The sequence below is a fragment of the Cebidichthys violaceus genome, unplaced genomic scaffold, assembly GCF_023349555.1.
Source record: "Cebidichthys violaceus isolate CVI_PGR_0920_01 unplaced genomic scaffold, fCebVio1.0.p SCAF_575, whole genome shotgun sequence".
In the NCBI taxonomy this organism is placed as follows: Eukaryota; Metazoa; Chordata; class Actinopteri; order Perciformes; family Stichaeidae; genus Cebidichthys; species Cebidichthys violaceus.
The window spans coordinates 1-15,000 of NW_027176789.1; the positions used below are offsets into that span (position 1 = coordinate 1).

The 15,000-nt window shown below is 42.2% G+C and overlaps 2 protein-coding genes across 2 annotated transcripts in view; both read right to left on the reverse strand.

Annotated features, from left to right (window-relative positions):
- Window positions 1-3,347: 3,347 nt before the first annotated feature.
- LOC137888743 (crossover junction endonuclease MUS81-like) lies at window positions 3,348-8,656 on the reverse strand. Its single transcript, XM_068732213.1, has 16 exons — window positions 8,253-8,656; window positions 7,848-7,977; window positions 7,672-7,757; window positions 7,283-7,450; window positions 6,873-6,953; window positions 6,663-6,751; window positions 6,292-6,495; window positions 6,093-6,218; window positions 5,875-6,005; window positions 5,565-5,677; window positions 5,310-5,429; window positions 5,027-5,122; window positions 4,712-4,861; window positions 4,448-4,551; window positions 3,749-3,832; window positions 3,348-3,616 (listed from the first exon to the last, which is right to left on the reverse strand). Exons 1-16 carry the CDS (start codon window positions 8,391-8,393, stop codon window positions 3,550-3,552), a joined length of 1,890 nt encoding a protein of 629 aa, XP_068588314.1. The 5' UTR covers window positions 8,394-8,656; the 3' UTR covers window positions 3,348-3,549.
- A 3,858-nt stretch (window positions 8,657-12,514) lies between these two features.
- The window catches only part of LOC137888744 (putative transcription factor Ovo-like 1), a 7,846-nt gene continuing 5,360 nt past the window's right edge, over window positions 12,515-15,000 (reverse strand). Inside the window, exons 3-6 of the mRNA XM_068732214.1 lie at window positions 13,914-14,143; window positions 13,307-13,528; window positions 12,964-13,108; window positions 12,515-12,859 (exon numbers count right to left, since the gene is read on the reverse strand). Of these exons, the coding sequence (XP_068588315.1) occupies window positions 12,531-12,859; window positions 12,964-13,108; window positions 13,307-13,528; window positions 13,914-14,143 (926 nt within the window). The 3' untranslated portion in view covers window positions 12,515-12,530. The remainder of the gene's footprint in view (window positions 12,860-12,963; window positions 13,109-13,306; window positions 13,529-13,913; window positions 14,144-15,000) is intronic.

Genomic DNA, 15,000 nt, shown 5'->3' on the forward strand with positions numbered 1-15,000 from the left:
ATGTCGAAAACAGTCAGTCGAAAAAAGTCAAAAAACAGTCATAGTATATTATGTCGAAAACAGTCATAGTATAGATAGCCTGTCGAAAACAGTCATAGTAAAGCCTGTCAAAAAAAGTGAAAAAAGGTCATAGTATAACATGTCGAAAAAATTGAAAAACGGTCATAGTATAGCATGTCAAAAATAGTCAAAAAACAGTCATAGTATATTATGTTGAAAACAGTCATAGTATAGCCTGTCGAAAACAGTCATAGTAAAGCCTGTCGAAAAAAGGGAAAAACGGTCATAGTATAGCATGTCGAAAAAAGTGAAAAACGGTCATCTTATAGCATGTCGAAAAAAGTCCAAAAACAGTCATAGTAAATTATGTTGAAAACAGTCATAGTATAGCCTGTCGAAAACAGTCATAGTAAAGCCTGTCGAAAAAAGTGAAAAACGGTCATAGTATAGCATGTCGAAAACAGTCATAGTAAAGCCTGTTGAAAACAGTCATAGTAAAGCCTGTCGAAAAAAGTGAAAAACGGTCATCTTATAGCATGTCGAAAAAAGTCCAAAAACAGTCATAGTAAATTATGTTGAAAACAGTCATAGTATAGCCTGTCGAAAACAGTCATAGTAAAGCCTGTCGAAAAAAGTGAAAAACGGTCATAGTATAGCATGTCGAAAACAGTCATAGTAAAGCCTGTTGAAAACAGTCATAGTAAAGCCTGTCGAAAAAAGTGAAAAACGGTCATCTTATAGCATGTCGAAAAAAGTCCAAAAACAGTCATAGTAAATTATGTTGAAAACAGTCATAGTATAGCCTGTCGAAAAAAGTGAAAAACGGTCATAGTATAGCATGTCGAAAAAAGTCAAAAAACAGTCATAGTATATTATGTTGAAAACAGTCATCGTATAGACTGTCGAAAACAGTCATAGTATAGCCTGTCGAAAAAATTGAAAAACGGTCATAGTATAGCATGTAGAAAAAAGTCAAAAAACAGTCATAGTATATTGTGTTGAAAACAGTAATAGTATAGCCTGTCGAAAAAAGTGAAAAACAGTCATAGTATATTATGTTGAAAACAGTCATAGTATAGCCTGTCGAAAACAGTCATAGTAAAGCCTGTCAAAAAAAGTGAAAAACGGTCATAGTATAGCCTGTCGAAAAAAGTCAAGAAACAGTCATAGTAATTTATGTTAAAAACAGTCATAGTATAGCCTGTCGAAAAAAGTGAAAAACGGTCATAGTATAGCATGTCGAAAACAGTCATAGTAAAGCCTGTCGAAAAAAGTGGAAAACGGTCATAGTATAGCATGTCGAAAAAATTGAAAAACGGTCATCGTATAGCATGTCAAAAAAAGTCCAAAAACAGTCATAGTAAATTATGTTGAAAACAGTCATAGTATAGCCTGTCGAAAACAGTCATAGTAAAGCCTGTCGAAAAAAGTGAAAAACGGTCATCGTATAGCATGTCGAAAAAAGTCCAAAAACAGTCATAGTATATTATGTTGAAAACAGTCATAGTATAGCCTGTCAAAAACAGTCATAGTAAAGCCTGTCGAAAAAAGTGGAAAACGGTCATAGTATAGCATGTCGAAAAAATTGAAAAACGGTCATAGTATAGCATGTCGAAAAAAGTCAAAAAACAGTCATAGTATATTATGTTGAAAACAGTCATAGTATAGCCTGTCAAAAACAGTCATAATATAGCCTGTCAAAAACAGTCATAGTATAGCATGTCGAAAACAGTCATAGTCGAAAAAAGTCAAAAAACAGTCATAGTATATTATGTCGAAAACAGTCATAGTAAAGTTTGTCGAAAAAAGTGAAAAACTGTCATAGTATAACATGTAGAAAAAAGTCAAAAAACAGTCATAGTATATTATGTTGAAAACAGTCATAGTATAGCCTGTCGAAAACAGTCATAGTAAAGCCTGTCAAAAAAAGTGAAAAACGGTCATAGTATAACATGTCGAAAAAATTGAAAAACGGTCATAGTATAGCATGTCAAAAAAATTCAAAAAACAGTCATAGTATATTATGTCGAAAACAGTCATAGTAAAGCCTGTCGAAAAAAGGGAAAAACGGTCATAGTATAGCATGTCAAAAAAAGTCAAAAAACAGTCATAGTATATTATGTCGAAAACAGTCATAGTAAAGCCTGTCGAAAAAAGTGAAAAACAGTCATAGTATATTATGTTGAAAACAGTCATAGTAAAACCTGTCGAAAACAGTCATAGTAAAGCCTGTCGAAAACAGTCATAGTATAGCCTGTCGAAAACAGTCATAGTATAGCCTGTCGAAAAAAGTCAAGAAACAGTCATAGTAATTTATGTTAAAAACAGTCATAGTATAGCCTGTCGAAAAAAGTGAAAAACAGTCATAGTATAGCATGTCGAAAACAGTCATAGTAAAGCCTGTCGAAAAAAGTGGAAAACGGTCATAGTATAGCATGTTGAAAAAAGTCAAGAAACAGTCATAGTATAGCATGTTGAAAACAGTCATAGTATAGCCTGTCGAAAACAGTCATAGTATAGCCTGTCGAAAAAAGTGAAAAACGGTCATCGTATAGCATGTCAAAAAAAAAGTCAAAAAACAGTCATAGTATAGCATGTTGAAAACAGTCATAGTATAGCCTGTCGAAAACAGTCATAGTATAGCCTGTCGAAAACAGTCATAGTATAGCATGTCGAAAAAAGTGAAAAACGGTCATAGTATAGCATGTCGAAAAAAGTTAAAAAAAAAGTCATAGTATATTATGTCGAAAACAGTCATAGTATAGCCTGTCGAAAACGGTCATAGTATAGCTTGTCGAAAAAAGTGAAAAATGGTCATAGTAAGGCATGTCAAAAAAATTAAAAAAGTCATAGTATAGCCCGTTGAAAAAAGTGAAAAACAGTCACAGTATAGCCTGTCGAAAAAAGTAAAAAAAGTCATAGTATGGCATGTTGAAAAAGTAAAAAAAGTCGTAGTATACTATGTCAAAAAAGTAAAAAACAAAAAGTCATAGTATAGTATATCGAAAAAGTAAAAAAGTCATAGTACAACATTTCGAAAAAAGTTAAAAAAAAGTCATAGTATAGCATGTCGAAAAAGTAAAAACAAAAAGTCACAGTATAGCATGTCGAAAAAGTAAAAAAAAGTCATAGTACATGTTGAAAAAGTAAAAAAGTCATAGTATAGCATGTTAAAAAAGTAAAAAAAGCTTGCGTGGCGAGCTGTGTCTGCAAACACAGCCCAGCAACCAAACCAAAGGCTAACATCTAAGCATTACCATGAGGCAACCGTAGTTCTCTGACACGCAACCTCACTGCTGGATGCCACTAAATCCTACACACTGGTCCGTTCACACAAAATAACACTATTCAAAATAACACATTTTATTGATGCACCATGAGGATACATTTGTGAAATCCTTTACACGAACAGCATTATGTCACAGTAATGAAAATATAGCAGCATCTCTTTGTATTTACATAGTAAATGTATTCTATTCAAGTAAAGCAGGAGTTAACAGTGGAGGTAGGTGAGCTTGAGTTAGTGAACGACCGATGTTCTCCAGCGATCTACGACAGAGCTCCCTGAGAACAGTACAGCTGATAAACGGTTCTGCTCAGAGCTGGACCAAGGTTTCTGGAAAACAAAAGAAGAGAAACCATCAACCAACTCCAGTCGCTCCTCGTATCGCCATTAAGCAGCACTTCTGATTTTGTTCCAACTATTTTAGTGTCTAGTGTGATACTTAATATAAATCAAGTTGCAAACCTTTTGAGCTTCCCGTATCGGATGCAAGAGAGCAGCTTTTCCTTCTGTGCTTCACCGGCACACCGTTCATAGGCTGTCAGAAGACTGACGCGAAGAGAGAAAAAGGAAGATTAACGCCAGGGTTCATAACATTTTTGACCAATGGATTTCCATGACTTTTCCATGACTTTAAACCAAATTTCCATGACCAAACATTTTGTGAAATCTCGGTGTATACATGAAAAAGTGAGAAAATTTAGTATTTAAACTAACAATGAGAATTCCAAAGCATACAGTATACCTTAAATCTATATAGGCCCACTGCTTATAATAATCAGCTACCTCTATTTTTGTGACAGTGACATGACGTCATACAAAATTGCCCCACCATAAATTTCGGGCTAAAATCGCCACTGATGAGAGCGTATGCCTGCTTCAATTTTGAGCGTATTTCTTTTAAAAGCATATGAAATTATTTAAAACTCAGCGCAAATGAACGACATGAAAATATGAATATAACAAATTTCCATGACTTTTCCAAAACTTTTGGGATTTTATTTTTTTTCCAAGCACTTTTCCAGGCCTGGAAATAACCATTTTAAAATTCCATGACTTTTCCAGGTTTTTCCATGACCGTAAGAACCCCGAGGAGCTTTTGGGCCATGGTCCTCCTTTAACGTCGTTATTTTCTGTCTTGAGATGTGTGTCTGAGTGAGTCACCTGTGTGGAGTGCTGTATAGCTCCAGTATAGCAGCTGCCTTGTCTCCAGACAAACCGCTGACTTGCATCAACTGTCTTGCAAACACTTCTCTCACCGTCTGACACTGGAAGGGAAACAGGGATTCATAAACACACAATGTAACACTGTGTGTGTGTGTGTGTATGTATGTATGTATGTATGTATGTATGTATGTATGTATGTATATATATATATATATATATATATTGTCAAAGCAGGTAAATAGAAACCTTGTACACACACACCTTGTTTTTGACTGCACCATGGTTGAACTCTGCAAAAGAAATGAGAGAGCAGGAGGGGGTCCCCCTCTCCTCCTCCTCCTTCTTCTCCTCCTCCTCATCACTCCCTCCATCGCCCTCCAGCTCTCTGGAGCGACAGGTCAGCGTACGGTTCTGAAAAAGAACCAACGTAAAGCGTGCGTCACGTTTAAGAAAGAGGCGACGCCGTGGTGCCGGTCCAGTGTCATCGAGGAGATGTTTTACACAGCAGCGTTGTAACTGTGAAGAGTGTGTGTGTGTGTGTGTGTGTGTGTGTGTGTGTGTGTGTGTGTGTCTCACCTGATAGAGTTTAATCAGGTACCGTGTCATGACGGTGAGGTAGGCAGCCGACTCCCTCACATCCTGGACTCTCTTCACAAAGAAGCCGTCAACTACCTAACACACACACACACACACACACACACACACACACACACACGTCAAAAAGTTGTGATGAAGATATGTACAAGTAGGGCTTTTGCTAAAAAAAATTAAAATGACAGTAACGGTGCAAATAGCACCTCATTTTGAACAATAGTGTGTGTGTGTGTGTGTGTGTGTGTGTGTGTGTGTGTGTGTTCACCTGTGTGTTGACTATGGCCTGCTGCAGGGTCGTCTCAGGTAAACTCAGGTGGGAGGCGGCCGACCCGCACTCCTCCACCAGATAGCAGGGCCTGCGAAGACCACACCTCTTCAGACGAAACTGAGGCAGGGAAGAGACGGAGGGAGACGTCATCTTCTGCCGCCGTTCACGGTTGATAGGACCTCAGGGAACTGTGGCATAGTTGCAGACTAACTTACTAATAATTTGCTTGGATAAATGAAGAATTTGACCAACCTTCTGTTCCCTGAAGCGTCCGTCAATGATGCTGCCGCACAGGTCGTCCATCCTCTTCCTCTCGATGATGTAATCCAGGACGAGCTCCCTGGCTGCAGGGGCACGCAGCTGGCCTGGAGGAAGACAAAAAAAACACACAAAGATCATGATGTGTTCTCATAGATATATGGATATATATCAGATATATGGGCAACATGCAAGTAACGTACGGTGATATTCACAAGTAAACTTTGAATAAGACCAAAAACCAGCTCTCGTTCGCTCTGACATCACTCCTTCAGTGTCATCTTTCTGGGTGCGTCTGCGTTACCTGGAACAGGTGCGACCTTTTCTCGAGCGACCCACAGGAAGTCCCCGACGTTCAGCTTCCTGACGTCGAAGTTCACCCCGTTTCTCTGGAGCTCTTTGGCCAGCTCGTCCTTGCGGCGGTGGTGGCTCCCGCTGCACGGACAAATCAACAAGTCGCGAAACACGAAACGCGAAACGCCTTTGATTCGCACAGAGACACACCCAGACGCGCCGTCTCACCCTGTTGTCTCAATGAAGTCCACGCAGAGGACGATTTCGTAGGATCCGGGCAGAAGACACCCTGCGTTCGGCTTTCTGCTCGTTGCCTGTGAGTTCTGGGAAACACTGGTGGGCCTCTCTGCAGGGCTGTGAAGAGACGAGGATGTCTTTTAGTATAAGAGCAGAGAGTGAAGACGTCCCTCATGTAAAGCACACTCACGGTATTCTGTCGTCTTCTGCTTCTTCGTCATCATCATCGCTAGCAGTGAGGTCCACAAGCCCAGGAGTGCATTCCTCTTCCTCCTTGTCCACCTCTTCTTCACTCCTAGCCTCCTCTCTGTCCCCCTCGGGGCCGTCTTTAGCGTCTCCTTCTGCCGACTCAAGACGCTCCGCCAAAGACAGGCCCTCTTCAGTCAGAGAATACCTGAGCGAGGAAGGAGAGGAACCAAACAAACGAAATTTGTCCGTTTGTGTGATTGAGCTTCATCCCGAGGGGAACATGAATGGAGTGTGTTCTCCTGCTTGTGTGTGTGTGTGTGTGTGTGTGTGTGTGTGTGTGTGTGTGTGTGTGTGTGTGCGCTTCCTGTGTACCTTGCAGGGTTGTGGGTCTTTACGACGAGGTTCTTCTGGATCAGAGTGCTCACTGAAGACCAGGCGGTGTACTTACTGCCTAAATCTGGCTACAGACACACAGACGAACTTAAATGAAGGAAGGGAAACGACTCAAAACTTGAAAATGAACCCACTTGACAGCGAACGAGAGCAAAAGGGCGGATTGGGTACAAACAATGTTTCACTTACAGCGGTGAAAGACTTATCACAGAGAAGCTGAGCCTCTGCTTGTAGCTCCATCTTAAACATATAACCTTTGCTTCCTGAGACCTAGAGAGAGAGAGAGAGAGAGAGAGAGAGACAGACAGAGAGAGACAGAGAGAGAGAGATAGAGAGACAGAGAGGGAGGGAGAGAGCGGGAGAGAGGAAGGAAGGGAGAGAGAGAGAGAGAGAGAGATAGAGAGGGAGGGAGAGAGAGAGACAGAGAGGGAGGGAGAGAGAGTGAGGGAGAGAGGGAGAGTGAGGGAGAGAGAGAGACAGAGAGAGACAGAGAGAGAGAGAGAGACACAGAGAGAGAGATGACATCATGTTTTTAATTACTGAGCCCACTATGCAGTACTTTGAACTCATTTCAACTACTGTGATGGAGAAAGTTGTACCTGCGACTGTCTGTAGAGGGTGAGCAGTACTGCATAACCTCCAGACCTCTTCTGGGGCACGTACTCCCTCCTCCTCCTCTTCTTCTTCCCTCCTCCTCCTCCTCCTCCTCCTCCTCCTCCTCCTCCTCCTCCTCCTCTTTCGTTCCCATGATCCACTGCTGCATTCTTCTACAAGGAAAGATAAAAACAAACGATCACACCGAGTCACTGAAGTAATCACGCCATCAGACATTCAAGGAATATACAAATTTACCACAATTCCTCCATTTGGAAATTCTACAATTGCTGTATTTTTTTTTTTTGGTTATGTAATCATGTCCACACACACACACACACACACACACACACACACACACACACACACACACACACACACACACACACTTCACCTTTCTGGATGGAGCCAGGCTGTTGTTGTCCTGTCTGCCAGCAGGGGGCAGTCCTTCAGGGCGAGAGTCAACAGGAGCGTCTGGACCTACAGCAGAGACAGAAACACGACTCCGTAGAATCACAACAGCCTCGTCTCGTGGCGAAGTCCTACGACACAACAACACAAGCGTCGTACCGTTTTCTCTGAGGTACCGCTGCAGTTTGTCGTCCAGTATTTTACAGATGCCGTCTCCGAAGTTCTGCAGGATCTTCGCCTCTTTGGCGTTTTGAAGCGGCAACGGATACTTGTTCAAAGAGCTGATGGCCTGCAGACAGACACGAACACGCATGAGTGAAGTGCGTTTCCCATTGATGTCCTCTTTATTTTTCATTTATCGGCTGCACTTAGAAAGGTTTTGTCATGCTGTATAAAACACGATGATGTCTCCATGAAAACTAAATCAACAAAGCATGAAATTAGTGTGTTGCATTTACTTGTAAGAGAGTAATTCTACACTGTTGTTTTACTACGTTTACTTAAATAAACCATGTACAAAACACACAACAGTTCTGGAAGTGAACAGAGTATATAAATGAATACCTTCTGGTACGTGTACTGGATCTTCAGTCCCTTCTCTCTCGCCTGGTCCCGGAGCTCGGTGAGCCACGTGAGGAACAGCGGGTTCGGACAGGACGGCAGGTTCCGTTTCCGACCCAACCGGACCGGTTCCGAAGCCGGCATCCCCCTTTTGGGTCTGGACGAGGCGGTGAACTGGTGACAACAACCGCTCCCTGCAACTTAAGCTAACCTAAGCTAACGTTAGCAGACCCTAATTAGCCGTTTTCAACGTTTTCCTTGATACGCCGCCATATTTAAGTAGTAAGCGAACACGTGTCGGGAGATTTTTGCAGTTAACTATTACAGTATGTCGTGTCTGTGCTCACTTTTAACTCGTGAGTTTGCAGCTGGACGCTGGCGCCTTTGTTTTCAAAGACGCGGCGCACTTCCGGGTTGACGTCAGCTACGTCACCGGAAAAGAAGGCGGGGCAAGGCGCACCTTAATGACGAACTGTACTGTCGAAACTATTCACACAAATCATATACACAAAATACAGAATATATTACATACATTACATTACAAAAAAAAAAGCAAACACTACATTCAAAACTTTAAAAACTCAAACTCAAAACAGAGCAAGTTAGAGTTGGATCTACACACATTACACCTCATTAAGGAGGGTAAGTTGTCTGAGGGTTCAAGTGGGGAGAGTGTGGGACCCAATGAATCTAATACTACAACAATTTAAGATTGTTGCCAAAATTATCCAAGAAGAATGTCGACATGTTTTTCTGCTTGTTTGAGAGAGTGGCAGATGCCTTTAATTGGCCACACACTGAACATACTCTGAGGCTTCAATGCATAGTTACAGGTTAAGCTCAAGAGGCACATGCGCCGTCAAGCCCAGCAGAGAGCCGAGACTCTGCCAAGGCCTCTGAGCCGGTGCCCGAGGCCTTTTCGTCAACGGTTTCATGCATTAGAATGAAGGTGATTGTCAGCTTAACAAAAACAAATTAAATGTTTAAGCAAAAAAAAAAAAGGATACACTTTCAAAACCAAACGCCTGCAACACTCCTCGATTCACACAATGCAGCAGCAGCAGAGGCTGAAGGGACGGATCAAGAAGAATTGTTTCTGTGTTATTTCCGGGGGACTGACGTGGAAATTTACTGCATTGGTTGAAACGTGGAAGTTGTTCACTGGAGTGGGCGTGACGGAAGCCGATTTTAACCTGCCGGTTCAGAGACAGGTGTGATTGGAGCCACGATTGATGTGCTTCTGGGGTACAGGAACATTTCTTTTCCTTCTTCTCTACTCTCTCAATGCACAGTTGGTTCTGGCTGTTAATATATATGTATATATTGGTCCAAAAAAAAGATCCCTTCTAAAGTGGAGTCAATGTAAGTGATGGAGGACAAAATCCATGGACTTTGTTCTGTGTAGAAATTCATTCTAAAGTTTAACCCTTTAACGCCCACACTAGTTATTTAACTCTTTATTCAAACAGGAAGTCTCATGACAGAAAACTTACAAGTCAGATATTAGTTTCACATTAAGAAAAAAGTGGAATTGTTCTACATCTACATATTTGGAATGACCAAATTAAGAGAAGAGCGTCATCTGCATAGAATGTAATTCACATGATGTGTTTGAGTGGGTTTTAAAGGGTTAACCAGAACTTATATGAGGAAACACAAAATGGCTCATCGCTATGTTTTCTTTTGTACAAACACAGAGTGTGCATAATGCATTTTGGATCATACAGTGTATGGTTGACCTACAATAAGTTAGGCTTTATTTGCACAAGTATCACAACACAACAATCAATGGATAAAAAATGAGAAGTCGGGATCACAAAAGTCAGGATTCAGGCCTGTGGGAACCATGATTGTCTCTACAATAGTTGTTGAGTGGTGGACCAACCAAAAACAGAAGCACGGCTAAAATATATGGATTGTGCTGGTGAACCAGACCCTGTGAGTTTTGGGCCTCTTTAATACAATCAGTGTCAGTTAACTTACAAGACCGTTATCTAACCCGCTATAGCCTGTTTCCTTAGGCTGAAAGGCGGTTGCAGGATTCCTCCAACAAGACCTGACAGAGACCAAGAATCCAGCCTCGCCCTCCAAACCACAACCGCTCTCTTTCTTAAACATAGTCTGAAGTTTGGAGGGAGGGTGGGGTGGTAGCACAATTAATGCTTAACAACAGCCATCTTTCATGCACTCACACAAAGAAGGGGCAGGGTAAAGCGTGATTAATTCACACGTTTGTATTCAAAAGAAAGAAGGCTGCTGAGGCTGTGAAGACATATTAATGTTGATTTCTTCAGAGGATTTCATTATTGAACATATTTCCCCATGTGACCACATGACTTACAGCTAAAAATACATCAACGGTCATACCAAGAATTCCTTCTGTGCCTGTAACAACCTTTTCAGTCGTCACTCGGATGCTGTAACGTAAATATTAGATGTTGTTTTGCTTATGTTCTTTATTACCTTTCCACCAACCACTAATTTGAGAAATGTGGAAGTTAACTGAGTGCTTGTAAGTTGATCTAACACTGCCATTGTTAAAGCACAATGCATTTTAATATACAGTATCAAGACAGTGCACATGCATGCGTGAATATCAATGTACTGTTGCATGCACCTGTTATGGTAAGGACATGCAACTGGAATGCATGGTCTGCTTGTTCTGAAGGGGCAGCGGTTGCATTTTTAAGTAACAGGATTATATGACCTACAGAAGCATGTAGAGCTACTTGATTATTATTTCGTATGGCAGGTATGTCGGGTATAGGATCAAATCCACAACCTTGGCATTAATAGCAACACGTTCTAACCAACTGAGCTAACCCGCTAAGCTAACTGGGAATCTGAGAACCATGAATGTAAGTAGGGCTGTTTGGGAAATAATTACTTCTTAAAAGGTGCAGTTTGTACGATTTGTCGGCATCTAGGGGCCAGATTGCAGATCGTAACCAACTGAAACTTCTCCTGTGGGCCAACCATAGAGTGTATATAAAGTAGTTTATGTAATCACCATGAGGTCACCCATTAATTTGCAGACTGCGATTTTGAAGCCTCAAATTCGTCATTTTTTTCTGTCGCCATCCTTGTTTTTTTGGAAAGCCAGCAGGGCTTAAACTTAAGCCCTGCTGGCTTAAGTTTAAAGCACTTCAGCATTAACTTCTCTTTTCAAACACAGAAGCGGTCGCCTGTCGTCCAGACTCCTCTTCACGTTCATCCTCGGTTTATCACTTTGAAATGTCTATCAATTGCAGGGAAGTGTAAAGGCTGTTCTGCATTTGTTGTCTCTAAACCTCAAATTCTTCAGACGATGGCATGACAATAACAGGACTATTCCTTGGCTGGGTGCAGTCTCTTCCTGGAGTCTCTACTGGCTCTTGTGCGCATTTAACAAACAAGATTAACAACTTTTTAATTAGTGAGCCTTACAGGTGCTGGTAGGTGTATTTTGCTACCTTTAAAAAGGACCAGGCTAGCTGTTTCATTGTTTCCAGTCTTTGTCCTAAGCTAAGCTAAGCTAAGCTAAGCTAACCAATGACTGTATGTTCTACCTGAGCAGACATGGGCTCTAGAGGTGAGTCCGCAAATTGCCAAAAGTCAGTTTGGTTTAATCAAAAGTAAACCTCGCTACAACAGTTAAAATGGCAACGGTACGCAGAAAAATGGCCGCCACTCTTGACCATCCTGCTACGCTGAGTTGATTGGGAAACCTATTCTACTCTTACTATTTCTATTGTTTTCTTTCTAACCACACCACGAACCAACCAGTTGCAGCTCACACAGCATCTGTAATGTAGCTTACGTTAAAAGCACAACTTTTAAAAAAAAAAGAAAAGAAAAGAAAATTAATCATCTTGTAATATATTACTCCCTTTAATGAACAAAGTACTTTTTTTTCGTAGAAAATATTTTCTCTTTTTTTTTTTGCTGTACAAAAGACGCCCACAGGAAATATTTACATGCAACACAGATGAAGAAAACAACGTTGATTTTATCGGACATGTTAATGAGCTCGCATTACAATCCCATGTAAAAAACAATGTGGCCTATGCTAGTCAAAGTCAGACTCGGCCTTTTTTGGTGCATTTCATTTAAAGCTGCAGTCTGTGATATATAGAGAATCCCAAATCCATACACACGTACATTCATACATATACATACATTTCCTTTCCCGACTGCTGTGTAATCTGAATTGCGTCTTGCATGCCTTCACTTTTAAGTCCTTATGTCCTGAGTTTGTCGTTTCGATGACCTCACAGGCTCCCCCCCCCCCCCCCCTCCCCTCTACTGCCCCGCCGATCCAGTGGTATCGTCACTGTCGGCTCCTTGAGGAGAGCCTGGCGACGATCCTTCTTCCTCTCTCCCCCCCGCGGCTCTCCTCGCGGCCTTCCCCTTCAGCAGGGCGCTGTCGGGGTGAAGCGAGTGGAGGTGGATCAGCAGCTCGTCCTGAGTCCCCGCCGTGAGGCCGCACTCCTCGCAGACGTACAGCTTGTTGCGTCGCTCCTTGTAGGCGTACTTCTGGGTGACGCTGTGGATCTTCTTCATGTGGGACTCCAGGGAGCAGCGCTGGGTGAAGGCCTTTTCGCAGAGCGTGCACTTGTAGGGACGGACGCCTGTTTTTTTTTGGAAAACGTGGGGGGAAAAAAATGTCATTTTCTTGCATCTATTACGTTTGTGTTTATGCACGTGTGGAAACAATTACAAGCGCGTACGCTACCTGTGTGCGTGCGTACGTGTCTCTTCAGGTCAAAGGTGTCGTTGAAGCCCTTGCCGCAGAAGGTGCACAGGTGTCTCTTGGTGTCATTGTGACACTTGAGATGTCTGTTCAACATTCGCTGGTACGAGAAGGTCTTCTGGCAAACCTGTAGCAACGACACAAACAGAGTTGTTTCTTCACATTCAGTGTTCCCCACCAAAAGGCATCGTGTGCATCCTTGAAGCCTACAAAAACAAGAATCACTTTTCAGTCCGTACTTGTTGCGCACGTGTTTACACACACACACACACACACACACACACCAAGGGGTGTAGTTTATTAAAAAATAAAGAACAAAACGCACCTGGCACAAGTAGGCCCCCGTCGGCCCCGTCACCCCCGTCAACAGACTCTGACTTTGACCCGTCGATCTGGTCACCATGGAGACCGCTTCCACGGGTTCGGGGGTCGTCGTCGAGGCAACTGGCATCTCGGTGGCTATTGGCGTCAGGGACATCAGGGTGGGAATGGGAGGGAGGGAGAGGGGGAGGGGAGAGGGATCGGGCCGTAAATCGCCTGTGGTTATCTGTGGTGGAGAGAAAATAGTGCCTTTTATGTTACATTTGAATTATAACGCCTTTGTTTTACTTGATTTCCACCACTTTAAGTGACACACTGAGTTGCAATCTAACACAAATCATTTCATTTAAATATGAAATCTGAATTTGACAATGTCGCATTTGCACTAAGATGAAATTATACATATCAAGCCATTTAATAAGAAAGAAAAAACACCAGTTTAAGGCAAGTAGTCATGAAATTGTCCGTTATTCTTTTTCTGTGGTTCACACCTTGGAAGTAAATATTAATATCTATTCATGTTCATTATGGGAAAGAAGAAACCAACATAAATGTTGTCAGAATATCTAGAGATAAAGGTCCTAAAATGCAGTCGCCGCTCGTTTCCTCACCTTCATTTTGGACCGGACGTACGTAGAGCCGCCCTGCGCCCTCCTTCTGAGGTCCAACCTGCCCTCCGATGGCGGCGCCAGGCTCTGCGGCTGGCCCAGCATCGTGCTGGACGGCAGCTCGGCGTGCGTTTGCGTGTCGGAGAGAGACCGTTTGGTGAGGCAGAGCGGAGTCGTCTCGGCGGGGCTCGCTTCGGCTTCCATCATCAGGATGGACGAAGGGTAGGTGGAGACTGGAGGGAGAGAGGGGGGGGGGGGAGAGAGAGTCAGCGTCACCTTTCAAGTCTCTTCTTGAACCTGCAACTCTTTGGGTGGTTTTGGAGTCATGTTTCTGGACACCTGGTGGATGTAAATCAAATAGTCACTCTCTTTTCGCTCTGATTTTCGTTTCTCCTAAATGTTTCAAGGCCAAGTTGAGTTTACTACGTCATGTTGGAGACGTTTTGTGATTTCAGAGTTACATAACAGGGTGTGGAGTAAAGGAAACCTCAGAAATCAGAAGTCACGCCTGCGTCGACCGCGTTCCAGCACAACGAGTCGGAAAACTTAATGGGTTTTTTGCTCCAGGCGGGTTAGCCGCCGGTATCCATTGTTAGCAATACCAGTAACTCGGAATTTTGCGCATACAAACATCCTTGCAACGTGTCCACAGATATAGAAGGCGGACAGTACTGTAATTTAATGAGACACGAATATGATAGAAGCGCTAAGAAACGCTCTTTTACTGTTGAGCAGAACATTTTGGATTTTGAGGTCTGGCTTGGTGGGGTTCCTTCGGCTTTCCAAGTCGAAAATCCAACTTTAGGCGGTATTCCAGTTGAAACTCCGCATAACTAAGTGATTGTTGAGTTGCATTATGGGAAAATGTAGGATCCAGTACTATTTTCCAACCAGTCAACCTGCTTTATGGAAAACTAAACTGCCCGACTGCTCCTTTAAAAAGAGACTTTTTTGGTTATTTGATGATTCGATACATCATGAAAATAAAGCATTACTCTAAATTGAACACTCTTTTATTTACTTCATCCTGATGATGCAGTTTATAAATGTAACTACATTTTTAAAATGGACAATAAATCTCTTTTAAAAA